Here is a 22,086-nt window from a genome sequence, read left to right on the forward strand (position 1 = left end):
TAAAATTCCATTCAAGTGGCTGCTCATTTCAGGTGAGGCAAAGGGTTTATATTTATGGCACTTTTAGGGCATAATTGAACCCTTATCATTTCAGGACAGATGTTGCACCCTGAACTGTGGAGGGAGCCAACACCTCTTCCATATTTTAAGTGCACTCTCTCCTAGTCCATTCAAATGCTTTAAACGTTCGAATCCTCCCTGTTGGCAGGTATTGCAAACAGCGATGGCAGCTACTGCATCATCTGCAAAGAAACACTCTCTTATAATCAATTACACTCATTACACTTGAAAATTCAATTTCTGACAACATGCAATTTAAAGAGGTACTTCAAAATAATTTGTTTGCAATTATCTGGCTTACTAAAATTACCTTCAGAAACTAATCACCTGGGGAAGCATTTGACAGTTTCAGGAGAAAACTGGCCCTCTAAAAAGAACAGATAAATAAACAGCTAATAATTTTTAAATGCATTAGGTATGGGGATAGAGATACTGTATGTTTGAACTATTTTGAAAGCACAAAGAATTGGTCTGTAGCCCTGCTTGGGCGTTTGGGAAGGCATCATGTGGCAGGACTTCTGGGATTAAGACCTGAATGAGGTTGTATTTAGAAATGGGAACAAGAAGAAAGGGCTTGGGCAAAGGCACAGAGCCTGGTGTTATGGATATTTTGTGGGAGAATAATTTGGTTGTCAGGGTACATTTCAATTAGCAGGGAAGGGGAGAGAGAATGGAGTCTTGACTTGTAAGGGTTTTTGTTGTTGTTGTTGTTGTTGGCAAATTCAGATAGGTTCTTTGAGGCTCACTTTGGGGATGATAATGTACATCACAGAATTGAGGTGAATAGAAATAATGCCTATAAACCACTGAGTAAGGAGCCTGCAAGGTTGGTACCTAAGTAGTAGCTGTTATTTATGCAAATTGGAAAAGAAGATTAGAGATCTGAATACAAAGTTAAGGTGGTGGTGAAAATACCAACTTATAACTAATATTTTATAACATTCTTAGCAGCTCAGTAATGCTGTTGACTGGTTGACTGGTGCTAATAAGAAATCTAGTTTGCATCTGTTTTCTGTTGGTGGTGGCTGTTTTGTTTGTTGCTCTTTTTTTCCAGATGACCCTGATTTCAAGAAAGGCTGTCCTCCATGGGGCACTTGAACATGTATTGTTAATAAATGCACTGAAAATGGGTCTTGGTTTTGTTAACCAACCTGATTTACAAAACTAGGTAGGCAAGAACTGATAATTATTAGGAAAGATTAAATAAATATTTTTATAGCCCTTAGAGTTAAAAATCACTATTCCCAACCAAAGATGTATGGACATAACAATTTTCAAGTCTGATCAATATTGATTAATTTCCATTCAGTATTTAGTACTTTTTTTTTAACACTTATTTTCTGGTGTAACACTAATGTGTTTAGGTTACAAATGCTGAAATATAAAATACATATATAAAAGAAAATGAAAATTACTCATTACTTCTCTAGACACATACAACTATTATTAAAATTCTGATGTAATTCTTTTTAATTTGCTTTTCTGTAAATATATATAAGTAAAAATTCTGCCCATAAATTGGGATCATAATATAATATTATCTTGTATTTGGCCTTTCTCTATTTTGAGTATTTTATTCTGATACTGAATATTGTGATTTACAATATATAAAGAATTATTCATTTACATATTTTTCTCATTTTTGAGTTTTTAATGTTGATTGAAGTTTTCTGTCAGCTGGAGCAGTTCTTTGACTAAAATTTTCAGGAAGCAGGAACACCTTCTAAGTTCTTAAATGTCTAGAAGCACCTTTCTTTTGTTCTTGTATAGAACTGAGATTTGAACTAGTCAAAATTCATATAGTATTTTGGGTTTTCTGATCAGTTTCTCTCTCTTTTCTATGTTTTTTTTTCTCTCTCCTTCTCTGGTTGTAGGCATTTCAGAAAATTATATCAAGGGATAATCAGCCCAATATGATTTTTAACTGAGACCCTATACTATCATTATTCAGGAAGACAAATAAAGAAATCAGTGTATTTCTCCAAAACTGTGCAGACATGCATTGTGGGGTAGAACCGGCTCTCCACTGGGAGGAAGCAAATGTATGGATCTTGAGGGTTCTGCTCCGCCTTAACTCTAACTGCTTATTCTTGGTTGTTTTTATCACAAGTCCCAACACCGCAGACAGTCTGACATGGGAAGCCAAAGGAAACAGAATTGAACCACACATCTCTTGCTTTCGACTAGTCAAGAGGCCTAGCAGATGCTAAATCTAAGACCTGAAAAGCGAATTCTCTATATACATCCTGTGATTGGAACCTATGAGCATGTACAAAATAGCTGTTCTCAACTCCTTTTTAATGTATATATATAAACCAAATATATATATTTGGTTCTGGATCCATTGATTTTTTCTTTCTTTCTTTCTTTCTTTCTTTCTTTCTTTCTTTCTTTCTTTTTTTTTTTTTTTTTTTTTTTTTTTGAGACGGAGTCTTGCTCTGTCACCCAGGCTGCAGTGCAGTGGCCCCATCTCGGCTCACTGCAAGCTCTGCATCCCTGCAACAGAAGAACAGGTTCACACTGTTCTCCTACCTCAGCTTCCCGAATAGCTGGGACTACAGGCACCTGCCATCACACCCAGCTAACTTTTTTTGTATTTTCAGTAGAGACAGGGTTTCACCGTGTTAGCCAGGATGGTCTCGATCTCCTGACCTCGTGATCCACCCACCTTAGCCTCCCAAAGTGCTGGGATTACAGGTGTGAGCCACTGTGCCCGGCCGATTCATTGATTTTTTTGAAGGGCTTTTTTGTGTCTCTATCTTCTTCAGTTCTGGTCTTATCTTAGTTATTTCTTGCCTTCTGTTAGCTTTTGAATGTGTTTGCTCTTGCTTCTCTAGTTCTTTTAATTGTGATGTTAGGGTGTCAATTTTAGATCTTTCCTGCTTTCTCTTGTGGGCATTTAGTGCTATAAGTTTCCCTCTACACACTGCTTTAAATATGTCCCAGAGATTCTGGTATGTTGTATCTTTGTTCTCATTGGTTTCAAAGAACATCTTTGTTTCTGCCTTCATTTCGTTACATACCCAGTAGTCATTCAGGAGCAGGTTGTTCAGTTTCCATGTAGTTGAGTGGTTTTGAGTGAGTTTCTTAATCCTGAGTTCTAGTTTGATTGCACTGTGGTCTGAGAGACAGTTTGTTATAATTTCTGTTCTTTTACATTTGCTGAGGAGTGCTTTACTTCCAACTATGTGGTCAATTTTGGAATAAGTGTGATGTGGTGCTGAGAAGAATGTCTATTCTGTTGATTTGGGGTGGAGAGTTCTGTAGATGTCTATTAGGTCCACTTGGTGCAGAGCTGAGTTCAATTCCTGGATATCCTTGTTAACTTTCTGTCTCGTTGATCTGTCTAATGTGGACAGTGGAGTGTTAAAGTCTCCCATTATTATTGTATGGGAGTCTAAGTCTCTTTGTAGGTCTCTAAGGACTTGCTTTATGAATGTGGGTGCTCCTGTATTGGGTGCATATATATTTAGGATAGTTAGCTCTTCCTGTTGAATTGATCCCTTTACCATTATGTAATGGCCTTCTTTGTCTCTTTTGATCTTTGTTGGTTTAAAGTCTGTTTTATCAGGGACAAGGATTGCAACCCCTGCTTTTTTTTGTTTTCCATTTGCTTGGTATATCTTTCTCCATCCCTTTATTTTGACCTATGTGTGTCTCTGCACATGAGATGGGTCTCCTGAATACAACACACTGATGGGTCTTGACTCTTTATCCAGTTTGCCAGTCTGTGTCTTTTAATTAGAGCATTTATCCCATTTACATTTAAGGTTAATATTTTTATGTGTGAATTTGATCCTGTCATTATGATGTTAGCTGGTTATTTTGCTTGTTAGTTGATGCAGTTTCTTCCTAGCATTGATGGTCTTTATGATTTGGCACGTTTTTGCACTGGCTAGTACTGGTTTTTCCTTTCCATGTTTAGTGGTTCCTTCAGGAGCTCTTTTAAGGCAGGCCTGGTGGTAACAAAATCTCTAAGCATTTGCTTGTCTGTAAAGGATTTTATTTCTCCTTCACTTATGAAGCTTAGTTTGGCTGGATATGAAATTCTGGGTTTAAAATTCTTTTCTTTAAGAATGTTGAATATTGGCCCCACTCTCTTCTAGCTTGTAAAGTTTCTGCCGAGAGATCCACTGTTAGTCTGATGGGCTTCCCTTTGTGGGTAACCCAACCTTTCTTTCTGGCTGCCCTTAACATTTTTTCCTTCATTTCAACTTTGGTGAATCTGACAATTATGTGTCTTGAGGTTGCTCTTCTCGAAGAGTATCTTTGTGGCGTTCTCTGTATTTCCTGAATTTGAATGTTGGCCTACCTCACTAGGTTGGGGAAGTTCTCCTGGATAATATCCTGAATAGTGTTTTCAGACTTGGTTCCATTCTCCCCATCACTTTCAGGTACACCAAGCAGACGCAGATTTGGTCTTTTCACATAGTCCCATATTTATTGGAAGCTTTGCTCATTTCTTTTTAGTCTTTTTTATCTAAATTTCTCTTCTCACTTAATTTCATTCATTTGATCTTCAATCAGTGATACCCTTTCTTCCACTTGATCAAATCGGCCACTGAAGCTTGTTCTCAGTAGCCGTATTTTTCACGTAGTTCTCATGCCATATTTTTCAGCTCCATCAGGTCATTTAAGGACTTCTCTACACTGTTTATTCTAGTTAGCCATTTGTTTAATCTTTTTTTTTAAGGTTTTTAGCTTCTTTGCAATGGGTTCGAACATCCTCCTTTAGCTCGAAGAAGTTTGTTATTACTGATCGTCTGAAGCCTTCTTCTCTCAAATCATCAAAGTCATTCTCCGTCCAGCTTTGTTCTGTTGCTGGCAAGGAGCTGCGTTCCTTTGGAGGAGAAGAGGCGCTCTGATTTTTAGAATTTTCAGCTTTTCTGCTCTGGTTTCTACGCATCTTTGTGGTTTTATCTACCTTTGGTCTTTGATTATGGTGATGTACAGATGGGGTTTTGGTGTCGATGTCCTTTCTGTTTGTTAGTTTTCCTTCTAACAGTCAGGACCCTCAGCTGCAGGTCTGTTGAAGTTTGCAGGAGGTCCACTCCAGACCCTGTTTGCTGGGTATCACCAGCGGAGGCTGCAGAACAGCAAATATTGCAGAACGGCAAATGTTGCTGCCTGATCCCTCCTCTGGAAGCTTCGTCTCAGAGGGGCACCAGCCATATGAGGTGTCAGTCGGCCCCTGTGGGGGATGTCTCCCAGTTAGGCTACTCGGGGACCAGGGACCCACCTGAGGAGGCAGTCTGTCCGTTCTCAGGTCTCAAACTCCATGCTGGGAGAACCACTGCTCTCTTCAAAGCTGTCAGACGGGAACGTTTAAGTCTGCAGAAGTTTCTGCTGCCTTTTATTCAGCTATGCCCTGCCCCCGCAGGTGGAGTCTACAAAGGCAGGCAGGCCTCCTTGAGCTGTGGTGGGCTCCACCCATTTCGAACTTCCTGGTCGCTTTGTTTACCTACTCAAGCCTCAGCAATGGCAGATGCCCCTCCCCCAGCCTCACTGCCGCCTTGCAGTTCAATCTCAGACTGCTGTGCTAGCAGTGAGCGAGGTTCCATGGGTGTGGGACCCACCGAGCCAGGCATGGGATATAATCTCCTGGTGTGCCGTTTGCTAAGGCAGTTGGAAAAGCACAGTATTAGGGTGGGAGTGACCCCATTTTCCAGGTACCATCTGTCATGGCTTCCCTTTGCTAGGAAAGGGAATTCCCCAACCCCTTGCGCTTCCTGGGTGTGGCACTTCCTGGGTGTAGTCCTGCTCTGTGGACTACACACACTGTCTGACAAGCCCCAGTGAGATGAACCTGGTACCTCAGTTGGAAATGTAGAAATCACCCATCTTCTGCGTTGCTCACACTGGGAGCTGCAGACTGGAGCTGTTCCTATTGGCCATCTTGGAACCTGCGAAGATGACATTTAAACCCCATCCTCAGTCACTGAAGAAGGATGAGATAAAGCCTGAGTGAACATTCCAGGGGACCTTCTGTGGTCCTGCATCCTACTGAGAATGCCATCTCACCATCTTCTTCTGCAAGAGCATTTTCACTGTGTAGTTGTACCTTTCTATAAAGGCCAGAAGACATATTGTACTTCACATGCACATAATTATGTTATTTGTGAAATCTTTCCTTACCTTTTCAATGTAAATTACAAATATACTCTTTTGGGGAGTAGAATGTTATGAAATACTAAATGGCAAACATTTAACATTTAAATCAGTGCTTCTCAATTCTGCATGTTTAAATCACCTGGAAAACATTCAAACTATCCTATTATTGCCCTTCCTTCTCCAGAATCTTATTTAATTTGTTTGGGGATGAGGCTGGGGCATTGGTTTGGATGGATGGGTGGATGGATGGATGGATGGATGGATGGATGGATGGATGGATGGATGAATCAATGAATGAAAACATGATATATTAAGGAAGACATCTTAGGTAAGCAAAAATAAAGGCAGGAGAAATAGACTAAACCAGATATCACAGACTTCCACCAAACACATGTCATAAAGCCTCATGATCATGTGAACCTGGACCAAATTTGGACTTTGAGCTCTTTAGCAGCTAAAACAAAGGGAAATATGATAGATGCATAGTCACTCTGGTGTCCATTAGATTAAAAACAAATAGATTATTTATGAGCATTAGCTTTTTTCCAGGACCAAGGCTAACACAAAGAAAATAAAGAAAACACCTGATAATGATGTGTGGAGCATTTTAAAACACATCTGGAGAAAAATGTAATAATGCTTTTCCCAATGGAAGTTTATGGCACAGGCTGGAAGACCTTTGGAGTGAATTAAGTGCTACAGGGGATGAGTCTCTAGAACCTTGGGAGGATTGGGCTCTGTTAAGTGTCTTCTGTGTAGGATATTCTCTACAATGCAATGCCACCTCATTGCCTGCAAAGCCCTGCATGATCTGAACCCTGCTTGTCCTTGGTCATTTGACCACACCATCTGTCACTAAACCCTTGTCAAATTTACTTTAACCATACTCAGTGTTCTTTGAGCATACCAAACTCATTTCTACCTCATGGCCTTTGCATTTTCTAGTTCCTCTGGCTGAGATACTATTTGTTCAGATTATTGCATGGCCAGCTCTTCATCATTTAGGACTTGGTTAAATGTCACCTTGTCAAGGAGGCCTTCCTTCTCCACCTCCTTGTCTAATGCAATCTCCTTCCCCTATGCTGATTGTATTCCAGCATATTAGTCTGCTTTGGTTTTCTGCAAAGCATTTTTTACAACGTGCAAGTATCTTAGTCATTTGTTTACTTAATTATGATCTCTTATTTATAAATTGACTTTCTTGCTGCTGTATTCCTCGTACCTAAAACAGTGCTTAACACTACAACTGCTCCATAAATATGAGTTGGATGAGTGAACCAATATTTTCATAAATACTTAACCTATGCAATTCTGCTGTGGTTTTGAGTAAGCACAGAGCCAAGCCCTTTTATAATCAACTGGATTGGAAGTAATGCTAGCACCTTTTAATTAAAAGGAAAGACACAGACCAGGTACCTGGCCAAACTAAAGGCTACCTGTCACCTTGTGGACAGTTTGAAGACCATGTTTTTTTTCATAAGGCTCAATTACCCCCTTCCTTGTTTTAAATTCACAGTGTCCTCAGTGTGTTTGTCTTCAATTGCTCTAGTGTCGGATATTTTCCCTTTTTGCTTTGTAATCAATTGTTTGTGTTTAAACTCTAGGTCTTAAGCAAGCCCATATGAAGCTGCAGTTTTTACTGTGGCTATGGGAAAGTTTTATGATGTCTCTCAGCCTTGATTTCCACATTTGTCAAATTGAGTCACAGTAATAGTAGCTGTTGTAAGGTTGTTTTGAGGATGAAAATAAATAATCCCCAAAAAACACTCAGCATAATACTTGGCAGAGAGAACACACTCAATAGAAGCTATTAATAATGGTGATATTAATAATATCATTACAATATTGGTTTATTATTATCCTTATTATTTTCTCCCCAACCCCTCCTCTAACTGACTATTTTCAGAATGACATCATCATGAACCTATTTTATCGGTTTCCTAAGTATACATGTGAATCTGATGAATTAAGCAAAAATGTACCCACTCAGTAAACACGTTAGATCCTCTTTGCGTATTAAAACAGGTCATTCTCCTAATGGCATTACCTCTTTTTCTCTTTTCTGTGCCTTTCCCAACTTGCCATGGATTCAGAGGAGAAGGCCAAGAAGGAAGCAGAGGAAAAGGCTCGCCTGGCCGCAGAGGAGCAGCAAAAGGAAATGGAAGCCAGAAGCGAGGCTGAGGAAGGCGCATCTGGCAAATCTGAGAAAAAGACGTCTGGAGAAGCTGAGAATCAAGTCAGTGGAACACGGATGAACAAAAGTGACATCCCTCGTGGGAAAAATTCCAAAGCTGAGAAGTCGTTAGAACAGCAACAGAATGGTGAGTAGAATTGCACTGGTGAAGGGCTGTTTTCAAGGAGTTAATGACATGATGAATGGAAACTGGCAAATGACCCCACTGATGGGGACAGCTCACAGGGCAAGGCTTTCCTGCTCATCCAGTTCCTGCTGATCTCACCTCACTGGGCCGCAGGATCCCAGCAGAAGCAGCCACCAGCTCACCTGCGCCATCCTCTTCAGGGAGATTTATACCTTTCTGGCCGTTTCCAGCTGCCCTGGAGACTCTAGCCAGTGCCTGCCTGCCAGGGGGAAATTACCATTAACAACCCTAGCACACAGTCCTGAGTGCAAAGTGGGTGAATGGAAAGTCATTTTCCCATATGTACCATCCCCCTATGAGGGTCAGGCCTCAGGTTTGTCTGAGCCTATTCCTGTAATAGGTATCTGTATATCTATATGTGTACAAGTGTATACTTTAGGGGGACAAGCTGTTCCAGTTTAGCTGGGACTAGGAGACACAGAGCTTTCTGTCTTAAAAACAGAAAAGCTCCAGGCAAACGGGGGTAAGCTAGTCACCATAGTGTGCATATGGTTATTGATTTCTTATATTTAATGAAACAAATATTGATTAACAACTATGTGCCAAGCACCATGCTTAGCACTAGGGATTTAGAAATAGAAAGGCCACAAGAAACCCAAAATATCAAAGGGCATAGAGACATCCTCACAAATATTTCTAGTGAAATGTGAGCAAGTGAAAGTAGTAGCATGGTAGATAAAATGCCCAGGAAACATGTGGAGAGAAAGACATTAGCTTTTTGGGGACTGGTGATTATAAAATGGGGTAAATGTCAGAGTAGGCTTCAAGATGGGGTTTTGAATGCTGAAGTTGGCTGGTCAGATGGGCAAAAGTGACTTCTGAGTAGAGAGAACAAGATGAGCACGTACGCAGGGCTTTGACTTAGTTCCCTTGATTGGGGCGGGCAGGAAGTTCTGAGTCTCCAGAGCTTGCAATTGCCAGGTTGTGGCTGAATAGCAAGGTAATTTAGCAGTCAACAGACCTAGACTCAAGTCAAGCTGTGCTTCTCCCTTTTCAGTGTCCTTGGCCAGGCTCCTTAACCTTCTACTGTTTCTACACAATGTATATAGTAATACCTGTCACAGCACAGGCCTCATGGAACCTTCAGTAATACTCATGATGGTAAAAACAATGAAGAGAATAACAACAAATAGCATGTATCGACTGCACACTAGATGATGTTTTAAGTTCTCTTTTTACATATTCATTCTCTTGCCTGCCTGGTGGGGCCAGGTAATCTACTCAGAACTGTGTTCTAGCTATTATGCTACAGGGCCATGGTCAATGATTTCTGTATGTAGAAAGTGCTTAGCATGATGTTCTCCAATTATTTTTATAATTAACCATTTATAACATATAATCAGACAGCAATATTTTAACACATATAATAATAATGATAGCTTATATCACATTCCAGGAATCTTGCAAAAATTATTTCAGTTAACCCTGGTGACCACCCTAGGAGGCACAGAAGGCCATTGTCCCGACTTGTCCTGCCCCCTTCTGGAGACTGCTCTTAATTCATTCGCTTTGTATTCAAGTGCATCATAGTCTAGAAAAAAAAGTTCTAAAGAATTTAATAAGAATTTTTCATGTACCCAAACTACCATTTGATTCAGCAATCCCACTCCTGGGTATCTACCCAGAGGAAAAGAAGTCATATGAAAAAGATACTTGCACACGCATGTTTATAGCAGCACAATTCACAATTGCAAAAATATGCAACTAGCCCAAATGCCCATCAATCCATGAATGGATAAAGAAATTGTGATATATATATCTCTGTGTGTGTGTGTGTGTGTGTGTGTGAGAGAGAGAGAGAGAGAGAGAGATGGAATACTATTCAGCCATAAAAATGAATGAAATAATGGCATTCACAGCAACCTGGATGGAATTGGAGACCATTATTCTAAGTGAATTAACTCAGGAATGGAAAACCAAACATCGTATGTTCTCGCACATAAGTGGGAACTAAGCTATAGGGATGCAAAAGCATAAGAATGATACAATGGACTTTGGGGACTTGGGGGAAAGGGTGGGAGGGGTGTGAGGGATAAAAGACTACAAATTGGGTTCAGTATATACTGCTCAGGTGATGGGTATACCAAAGTCTCACAACTCACCTTACTTATATAACCAAATAATACCTTTTCCCCAAAAACCTATGGAAGTAAAAATTTTAAAAAATAAAAACATGTTCATACAAAAATTTTTTAAAACAAGAATTTATTATGTACCTGTTAATGTTTTAGAGGGCAGTGCAGGCCCCTCCTTGCTACCCCTTCCGAGGTCTGAACCAACTGAGAGATAGGTAACAAAATCAGAAAGTCAATGATCAAGACATCAGCTCCACTAAAACTGGAGCTGACCTGAGAAACACAGAGTTGGTCTGCTGAATACATGGGCTTCTTTACATTTTGCTCTGAAATGAATTTATACAACGAGACACTGTATAGCCAGGCACAGGACTCTTCCCCCACCCCAGCACCCTCGCAGGCTGCTTCTGAAGTGACAGAAAAGGTGTGTGTCTTACAGAAAACATATCTCAAAGCAGGCTGGGATGTGGGTGGCTGGGCCAGGCTGTGCATGCTCAACCCTACCTCCTAGATAAATAATCACTCCTCTCAAAAGAGTAACATGTAAGGGGTGGTGAGAAAGGCAAGGTATGTTTCTTCCCTCTGGTTTTTGTTTGTTTGTTTGTTTGTTTGTTTGTTTGTTTTTAACAGAGTGGATTAGAAATGTCTTTCCCTACTTATGGCTAGCCAATTTTCCTAGCACCATTTATTAAATAGGGAATCCTTTCCCCATTTCTTGTTTTTCTCAGGTTTGTCAAAGATCAGATGGCTGTAGATGTGTGGTATTATTTCTGAGGACTCTGTTCTGTTCCATTGGCCTATATCTCTGTTTTGGTACCAGTACCATGCTGTTTTGGTTACTGTAGCCTTGTAGTATAGTTTGAAGTCAGGTAGCATGATGCCTCCAGCTTTGTTCTTTTGACTTAGGATTGTCTTGGTAATGGGGGCTCTTTTTTGGTTCCATATGAACTTTAAAGCCGTTTTTTCCAATTCTGTGAAGAAACTCATTGGTAGCTTGATGAGGATGGCATTGAATCTATAAATTACCTTGGGCAGTATGGCCATTTTCACAATATTGATTCTTCCTATCCATGAGCATGGTATGTTCTTCCATTTGTTTGTGTCCTCTTTTATTTCACTGAGCAGTGGTTTGTAGTTCTCCTTGAAGAGGCCCTTTACATCCCTTGTAAGTTGGATTCCTAGGTATTTTATTCTCTTTGAAGCAATTGTGAATGGAAGTTCATTGGCTAGCCATAAGTAGAAAGCTGAAACTGGATCCTTTCCTTACTCCTTATACGAAAATTAATTCAAGATGGATTAGAGACTTAAATGTTAGACCTAATACCATAAAAACCCTAGAAGAAAACCTAGGTAATACCATTCAGGACATAGGCATGGGCAAGGACTTCATGTCTAAAACACCAAAAGCAACAGCAACAAAAGCCGAAATTGACAAATGGGATTTAATTAAATTAAAGAGCTTCTGCACAGCAAAAGAAACTACCACCAGAGTGAACAGGCAACCTACAGAATGGGAGAAAATTTTTGCAATCTACTCATCTGAAAAAGGGCTAATATCCAGAACCTGCAAAGAACTCAAACAAATTTACAAGAAAAAAACAAACAACCCCATCAAAAAGTGGGCAAGGGATATGAACAGACATTTCTCAAAAGAAGTCATGCATACAGCCAACAGACACATGAAAAAATGCTCATCATCACTGGCCATCAGAGAAATTCAAATCAAAACCACAATGAGATACCATCTCACACCAGTTAGAATGGCAATCATTCAAAAGTCAGGAAACAACAGGTGCTGGAGAGTTTGTGGAGAAATAGGAACACTTTTACACTGTTGGTGGGACTATAAACTAGTTCAACCATTATGGAAAACAGTATGGCAATTCCTCAAGGATCTAGAACTAGAAGTACCATATGACCCATCCATCCCATTACTGGGTATATACCCAAAGGATTATAAATCATGCTGCTATAAAGACACATGCACGCGTATGTTTTTTGTGGCACTATTCACAATAGCAAAGACTTGGAATCAACCCAAATGTCCATCAGTGACAGACTGGATTAAGAAAATGTGGCACATATACACCATGGAATACTATGCAGCCATAAAAAAGGATGAGTTTGTGTCCTTCGTAGGGACATGGATGCAGCTGGAAACCATCATTCTCAGCAAACTATTGCAAGAACAGAAAACCAAACACCGCATGTTCTCACTCATAGGTGGGAACTGAACAATGAGATCACCTGGACTCAGGAAGGGGAACATCACACACCAGGGGCTATTATGGGGAGGAGGAAATGGGGAGGGATTGCATTGGGAGTTATACCTGATGTAAAGGACGAGTTGATGGGTGCAGCACACCAACATGGCACAAGTATACATATGTAACAAACCTGCACGTTATGCACATGTATCCTAGAACTTAAAATATATATAAAAAAAGAAATATCTTTCCCTTAGTAAAAGCAATAACAATAATACTACCATTTTATTGAATGCTTAACATGTATCAGACATTTTACTTGAGATTCTATCTACATTAAATCATGTAAAAGTTCTAACAACTCTGTGAGGTAGAAACACTCATTCCCACATTGTGGGTAGGAACATTGAAACTCAGATAAGTGAAATCACTTGTGTAAAGTCAAGCAACCATTGAGTAGAGATCTCAGGTTAAACTCTGATCTGCATGAGTCCCAATGCTCTGTTCTGTAACCAGCATGTATCTGTGGTTTGGTGCCTTCAGGGAGAGGGGCAATCAGAGAAATGTGGAAACTTAACTGCTGTTTATAAGAGACTTACAATATACTTATTCCAGGGATTGGCATGCTTTTTCTGTAAGGGACAAGATAGTAACTATTTTAGGCTTTGCAGGAAGTAAGGTCTCTATTGCAACTACTCAACATTGCCATTTTAAAGCAGCCACAAATAATATGCAAACAGATGAGTTAGCCTGTTTTCCAATAAAACTTTATAGAAATTAAAGTTTGAATTCTATGTAATATTGTATGTCATAAAATATTTGTCTTCTTTTAACCATTTAAAAATGTAAAAGCCATTCTGAGTTTGTAGGTCATAAAAAAACCAGGCAGCGGGGCCAGGTTTGACCCATGGGCCATAGTTTGCCAACCCCAGGTCTAGTCAGTGGGAGAAACCAATAAATGCAAATAAGCCAGTCACAAGGAAAACTATGAATTCTGCCATAGGGAAACAAAGACCCAGAGAGGGCAGATGTGGAAATAATAATTCATTTTGAAGTTGGTTAAGGGGAAAACCTGAACGAAACAAAACAGGAACCTGAGTCAACGAGGCTGGCTTGATTTCACAAGTGTGCTTATTTCCTAAAATAAGCAACAGTCTACCATTTCCCTTAAAAAGTAAGCTGTAAATGAGAGGTGGAAAAAGAAATTAGTTTAGAGCAATAATAAGAAAGGCTAATGGTGGTTCGGGACTGTATTACAGCAGCCTAATTAAAATGATTTATAACTGCACAGAAAGTCTGTTCACTTACCCTTGTTTATTGAGTAACAACTCACATCAGTCATTACTCTAGATACAACCCATGGGAAATTACCTAATGGGTTTTCCTCAGGCAACATCATCAAACAAGCATGTGTCACTGTCCCAGCCCCCTTCTTTGTGGGGTGCCCAGGATATCTTCCAAGTTAGAGCTGAAGGATGTTGGTGAGGGGGGAGGTTCTCAAGGTTTGAACACCCATTGGCAGTGACAGGATCCTCTCATCTTTGTTCTTGTTGAGGTGACTTCCTCCCACAACCTCCCCATCCCTAGCTGAGAACAGGGACCATCATGGGCTGCTGGTTAGCAACCAGCGAAGGTAACCATCTCCATGACTTCCAGAAGACATCCTGGTGTTGCTGTAGCTGTGGGTAAAGCTCCAGTTCAGAGCAACCCAGAAGGCTTAAAAAGCATGCATTAAGAGTGTGGAGGCTCACTGAGGGAAGAAGGATCTAGAAGGAACTAGTTTGACTACAGGGCTTAAGATTCTTGAGTACATCTCTGGCTTCCTTAAAATAGGGAAAAGCCAGTATTTGGACTGTTTCGTGGGACCTCTAAAGGATTTCTTCTCTTTTGGTGGTGGAAGAGGTGGTGACCATCTCCTCTACTTAAAATCCTCTGGTTTGGACCCTGGCCAGAGTAGACTCCTCTGCTCCTCAATTCTTCCAGCCAGTCTATATTAGTCTGTTTTCACACTGCTGATAAAGACATACCCAAGACTGGGTCGTTTATGAAGAAAAAGAGGCTTAATGGACTCACAGGTCCACGTGGCTGGGGAGGCTTCACAATCATGGTGGAAAGTGAAAGGCAAATCTTACATGGTGGTGGCAAGAAAGAATGAGAACCAAGCAAAAGCGGTTTTCCCTTATGAAGCCATCAGATCTCGTAAGACTTATTCATTACCACAAGAACAGTATGGGGGAAACTGCCTCCATGATTCAATTATCTTCCACTGGGTTCCTCCCACAACACATGGGAATTATGGGAGGTACAATTAAAGGTTAGATTTTGGTGGGGACACAGCCAAACCATATCACAGTCCCTCCCATTTCAGAATTAAGAACGAGTGGGAACCTGGAGAGTTTATTGACTTCTAGCTTAGCTTAGTATTTGTCAAATTCCATTGAAAGTATGTGGTTTGTAGAATATATCACAGCCCCAAATGGTCCTGAATCATCCTTAGATAATCATTTCTTTATAAATTCATAGGCCAAAGGCATTTAGAAATGGAAACAGTAAACAGAAGTCTGAAATCTAAAACTTGAGCTTCATAGAGAAGTTGCAAATACTATAGCTGAGGGCTTGGCAGTTTTGCTGCAAGAGGGAGATCCAGGTGCAAGGTTGGGGCAGATGTGAGTTCAGGGTGGGGTACGAAACCTGTGAGTCGGCAGTCCATACCCCTTGACATAGATGGAATGGCCTGTGTCTGTGCAACTGGCTACAGGAAACTGAAGAAAAAAACTCAAATTTGGAAAACATCCTCAATCATTTGGTGAGTGGTTTATTCAGCAAATTTTACAAATTGGACATTTAGCGAATGAATCTTTGATGAAGCTGTCTACTTTCAATAATAGTACCTTCATAATGGAGCTATTAGAAGATTTAATAAAATGATGCATGCAAAGCATTTAGCACACTGCCTGGCACAAATAAAGTAAACAAGAGTAAATCCTGCCCTTCATACACATTCCTTGGAGGTCCAGCTCACTCCAATTATTATTAGGATCTTTTGACTTCAGTAAGTACCAGTATTTGAGTGAGAATGTATTCTTGGTTTTATCCAGGCTAAAAAGAAAGCTTCCATTATTAAGACTGGTACGAAGATATCCAACACTTGAAAATAAGGCTGGGGGAAGAGGCCCCTGACCTTTCCATGTCGTACTGGCATATTGTTGAACACATATGCCCAGGGATTATTAAATTATTTTAGATAGGGGTGCAGCACTTTTTTAGTGTAAAGGACCAAATAGAAAATATTTCTGGCTTTGCCTGTCTCTTGGCAACTATTCAGTTCAGCTATTGCAGCATGAGAGCAGCCAAAGACAATATGTAAATGAATAAGTGTGGCCATGTTTCAAGAAAACTTTATTTGCCATAATCGGTGGTGGGCACCATTGACCCAGGGGCCTTAATTTGCTGACTGATGCTATTGAATGACTGTGTTTAACTTTATTTACTATTTGATTCAAGCCTAGGTACTGTGAAGTTATATGCTAATTTATAGATTTTTGACTGAGAGAGAAGATAACCCCAAAAGTTATGGTTTTATTGCCCTGTAGAATATAACCAGTTTTGTCTCTAACTTAGCAAATGTATTTTCACATGTTTCTAAAATACCCATCAATACCCAGCTCCAGTATTCTTGGAACCTTTTTACTATTCCCTCATAAGTGGGTTAAATATATTTTTGACACGTGTTCTTTCTAAGGATAGCATTTTACAACTTTTACAAACTACACTTTGACAAGATCATTTATTAAAATACTATTTATAGCTCTGTTTTAGAATAATAACAACTGTATTGAGTGATATGCCTTCTAATTTATCCAATATGCCTATAAGATAGGTGTTAACATACCCATTTTGCAGATAAGAAAACTGAAGCACAGAGAAGTTAAATAGCTATTAATTGGTAGAACTTACAGTTAGCTCGGGTTTCTCCTCACTCCACAGCCTAACAGTACATTTTAACTGCTTCTGTTAGAAGATAAACACATAACTACAACTCTGTTTAACAAGAACTTTCAGTCTCAATTTCTGCATCACAATCCAATTTCCAGGACCTAACGTGATTACAAAAGGTATTTACACTCAGACACATACACTCTCGTGACTATAAAATTATGCTGTACTTTTTAAAACCTTGACAGGTTTAAAGATGCTTATAACACCCCCCTCAGCTGTATACATATACTGTTTGTCATGTTTATTACTTTCAGGTGACTTGAAAGATGGTAAAAATAAGACAGACAAGAAGGATCACTCTAACATCGGAAATGATTCAAAGAAAACAGATGGTAAGAGTATTATTCTCATTACATTTTTCCATAAAATGTGCAGTTTAATGAAAGCTTGTTAGAATCATACCCAAAATTGAAATAGTGGTTGTGAATGTATTCTTACATCCTGAAAAACCCTTCACTATATTTAAAGAGTACTATTATCCCTTTATCAATAATTTATAGATTATTGCTGTATATCTTCCCCTTCACCACACTTTCTCCATCACAATGTTTTCTATACTCTTTCTTTTCCTGCTTGCCATTTTTCATCTTAAACATTATAAAAAGTTTATTTTGGACTTGCTGATCAGACAGCTGGAATGGAGTATCCTATACTGCTAATGTATTTATAAGTTTTTGATGGGGAATTATGCAGCATAAATAAGAAATGTTTCATGTTTTATGTTTTCACTTTTTTCCCCGAACTAGTTCTTATTTTTACTTAAAACAAAGACAAAAACGGGTCTGTATAGTGCTAATGTTGGGAGGCAGTATACATGGTTGTAAAATACAGTTTTGCCAGCAAGAACAAGTCCTAAAGGCAATGACAATGCAAAACGCAAGCATAAACAACATTTCACTCTTTCTAAAACCTTAAAGTTCAAATTATATTACCCTTCACACTTTGAACTATAAGATTGAGACACCTGCCCTGGCCTTTTACATAAACTTCATTGTTTCAGCTATCACACAGGTTCATTACTATTTATCCCCTCATACACAGACATTATATTAAGCTAAAAATGAAAGTTTCCACAGAGTGGTTTTTGATAGCATCCCAAGCTCTCTAAATCTTACGTCCCTGGAGACATCATATTTGATGCTAAACTCTTCTTTGAATCATTTGGTTAGAATACCTTTGAATAACAAATGCTGGGTAACCAGGTGGAAGAGTAAGAAGAAATTGGAGCATAACTCTTTGCACATCTATTATAAAGGAAGCAACCCCTTTAGCTTTCTGCCCTAAGCCATTATGACATGCTGTTTTTGCTTGCATGCATGAAAACAGTTCTCAAACTTTTTCTAAAAAGATAATGCAAATAATTAACTCCAGGTGTCTTATTACGTAATACCTGGGAATACATACCTGCAATTTTTTTTTTTTTACCAATGTGCTTATGCAAATGGAAATCACTTATCTAATGAGTGTACCCTTCTTGAATAATTGTGACTAAGAAGTAAATTACACCGAATAAAATAGAATTTAGAATGACAGTCTTTGAGCCAGACTCTATTATAGGTAAGTACAGACTCTATTTGTTTAAATACCAGAAGCTCTTTGCCAGCCATCAATACCAAATCAAGGCATCCAAAGCCAGAAAATGTACAGTGGAGGAACGGTGTCAACTTCAAACCCAGAACCCAGACACTGTCTCCATCCTGTATCCAACTATTGGCCCACAGCTTCCTGTTAAATTTCTATAGCATAAAAGCCCAGAATAAATCAAGTCCCAAATTTTTCATATGCAGTTTTGAATCTTGTTGCATTTATATATTGTGGTACAAACATCTACTATAATGATGTCATATGGGTGCTGTGGATTACATTTTATCATCTTCATAAAGCCGTTTTAACTGTGCCCTTTTTAACTGAATCATACCCAAGTATTTAAAAGAATTAAACTGTTTTTTTGGGGGGGGAAGGGGGGAAGTGATAAAATATATTTTATGTTCTATTGTGCAAATAAGTGTAAAGTTTGGTTGTTTAATGAGCAGGATTCTTGATCTCATGGGGCAGTAAGCAGACTGCAATAAATAAAAGAGACATTTTTTAATGTCTATCTCTGTTTCCTCCATAGCCTGTTCTTCCACTTCCTCAAGCAGGTCCTGGTGTGTCTGTATACTTGGAAGTTTGCACACAAACATAATCATGAACAACTTTGCATTTTATATTCATTGATGGACTAATATGACATAATTACTGCTTTGGTATCAATAGAACTTAGAGCACTGAGTTTCACTGAGTTGCACTATTTTAGTCCAAAACCTTTAACAGAACTAAAGCTAATTCTTGGTGTCAGGAAGTGGAAAACAATTGATGAGTCCCACCTACCCTTTTCTTTTTGGTCATTAAAGCTCTCTACTTCAGAAAAATTTGAAAAGGAAATATGTAGATCAGTAGATATATTGATTGCTTTTAAAACTATGTGGAAACAACCAGATACATTTTTGAACATTTCTTTTTGGATCCTATTATGTCTGATAATGAGTGGGAGTCAATTTAACAATTTTTAATGTCCCTACCCCTAGACCAATCCGTGGGAACCACTGGTGACTAGTTCTCTTTAATATTTGAGAGGGAGTATCTGGGTATAATTCATGCCCAGTGTGAACACTGAGAGAGAAACCCAGTGGAAACTGGATCACAGTTGGTTATTCCCAAACTCCCATGAGCCAGGGCATGCACAGAGGGAAGCAGTATGTGCTGAAAGGTAAATTACATCCTGGCATAATGAACACATTGCAGCTGTACATTATCTCTGTAAGTCTACTGCAGTACTATTTAGTACCTTGCAGCAGTAATTTTCTAACTGACTTCAAAGAATGGATGTCCTTTGAAAGTACCTTACTTACCCCTAGGGAGAAATGTATTGACATAAAAAGATCTAGGTCTCCGAGCCAAGATTCTAATTATGCTTAAACTTTTCCATTGGTATTGGAAGACTTGTGGGGTGCCACACAAATGTATTCTTTTCAGTGCATTTTTAGCCATGTTTGTAATAGCTTAACCTCATGGAGTTGCTGTAATTTATTATAGCTATCCTGAAATACAAATTTGCCCTTAACTTTACTTGATCACATTAACAGAGAAATAAGAGATAGCCATATTTTGTGCCTCTCAAACAACAGATAATGATTAGGCCCTGCGTGGTTATGAACCAAGTCTTAGGGAGAGAATTCAGCAGGAGTTTCTCCTTTATTGAATATTCTGGGAACTTGAATGTTTATGGATGGTCTCATGAAACTGAAAAGTGAGTTATGAAGAGTGGAAAGGGTAGTCAAAAGACAGTCTATGAATGTCTGCTTTTGCCAAAGAGATGTAACAAGAACTGAATTTACCCTCCCACCTGAAACAACCCAAAATCCCAGACAACATATGTGGAAGAGTGCTTTTTAAGATAACAGACATCAGGAAATGGAGAACAGTGATCTTTGAGAGCCAGGAAATAAATGAAATGAGCCCTACAATTGTCTCAGCTTACTGCCTTGAGAGGACTTCCAGGCAGCATAGAGAGGAGTGACATAGGCACATCTCAGTGACTCTCTGAGTTGAGAATTTGGATAAAAATCAGGGAGACTAAGATGGCTTTAGTTAACAGAATAAAATACTGGAGAGAAGAGGATTACAGAGAGTTAAACTCCAGAGATCTGAAAAATATAAGAGTACAGTACTACTAAAGTTTCACTTTCTGTGGTTTCAATTACCCATAGCCAACTGTGGTCTGAAAATATTAAGTGGAAAATTCCAGAAATCAACAATTATAAGTTTTAAATTGCACACCATTTTGAGAATGTGATGAAATCTCATGCCGTCCTGCTTGTATTAGTCCATTCTCAGGCTGCTAATAAAGACATACCCCAAAGCAGGTAATTTATAAAGGAAAGAGAAGTTTAACAGACTCATGGTTCCACATGGTTGAGGAGGCCTCACAGTCATGGTGGAAGGCAAAGGAGGAGCAAAGATACATCTTACATGGTGGCAGACAAGAAAGCGTGTGCAGGGAACTGCCCATTATAAAATCATTATATCTCGTAAGACTTATTTACTGTCATGAGAAAAACTCACCCCTATAATGCAATTGCCTCCCAACGGGTCCCTCCCATGACACGTGGGAGTTATGGGAGCTCTGATTCAAAATGAGATTTGAGTGGGAACACAGGCAACCGTATCACTGCTCTATTCCACCTGGGATGTGAATAATCTCTTTGGCCAGCATTATCCACACTCTACTGGCTGTACTTGCCACCCGCCTGTCACTTAGTAGCTGTCTTGTTTATCAGATTGACTGTTGAAGTATCACAGTGCTTGCAATTAAGTACCTTTATATTACTTAACAATGGCTCCAAAGCATAAGAATGGAGATTTTGGCAATTCAGATATGCCAAGGAGAAGCCACAAAGTACTTCCTTTAAGTAAAAAGATGAAAGTTCTTGACTTAATAAGGAAAGGAAAAAAAAGTTTATGCTGAGGCTGTTAAGATCTATGCTAAGAATGAAATATTCTATCAGTGAAATTGTGAAGAAGAAAAAAGAAATGTATGTGTAATACATATAGGGTTCAGTACTATCTGAGGTTTTAGGCATCCACTGGGAGTCTTAGAAAATATCCTCTGTGTGTAAAGGGAAACTACTACACTGAGCAACCATGCAATGAGGAAACTACCTGAGGCCAGAACAGAACCATCCAAGAGGATTAGAGGGAACAGTCGTGATGTTCACAGAAGTCAGGGAAAAGTGCCTGTTCCCACTAGCCAGATTTAAATATTCATTATTTAAAGAAAATTAGGTAAAAGACTCATATTTGTCTTGCTTTAGTCATGGGGAATAATTAGCTGTAGCCTATATGCTGCTCTGGTTCTATCTATCAATCTTAAAAGCAAGACATAAAAGGGATCAAAGTGTCTCCAAGTAATTTAACTGCATCCCAGAATAAAACTCAAGGATATATATAGAGAGTACAAAAATATCAAGCACCCAACAAGGTGAAATTCACAATGTTTGGCATCCAATAAAAAATTACCAGGCATGCAAAGCAACACTACCCACAATAAAGAAAAAGCCCAACCAATTGAAACCAACCCAGAACTGAAGCAGATGTTAGAATTAGCAGACAAATACATAAAAGCAGTTCCTATAAGTGTAGCCCATATGTTCAGAAGTAGAGATATGGAAGATTTTTTTTTAAAGACTAAAAGCAAACTTCTAAATATGAAAA

At 39.1% G+C, this 22,086-nt stretch overlaps 1 protein-coding gene across 7 annotated transcripts in view; it reads left to right on the forward strand.

Annotated features, from left to right (window-relative positions):
- The window catches only part of PDE1C (phosphodiesterase 1C), a 569,208-nt gene that overhangs the window by 490,944 nt on the left and 56,178 nt on the right, over positions 1-22,086 (forward strand). For all 7 annotated transcript variants that reach the window (XM_010353320.2, XM_030933172.1, XM_010353326.2 and 4 more), the window contains 2 exons: positions 8,265-8,492; positions 17,088-17,165. In XM_010353320.2, coding sequence (XP_010351622.1) covers positions 8,265-8,492; positions 17,088-17,165 — 306 coding nt within the window. The remainder of the gene's footprint in view (positions 1-8,264; positions 8,493-17,087; positions 17,166-22,086) is intronic.

The sequence above is a fragment of the Rhinopithecus roxellana genome, chromosome 6, assembly GCF_007565055.1.
Source record: "Rhinopithecus roxellana isolate Shanxi Qingling chromosome 6, ASM756505v1, whole genome shotgun sequence".
Lineage (NCBI taxonomy): Eukaryota > Metazoa > Chordata > Mammalia > Primates > Cercopithecidae > Rhinopithecus > Rhinopithecus roxellana.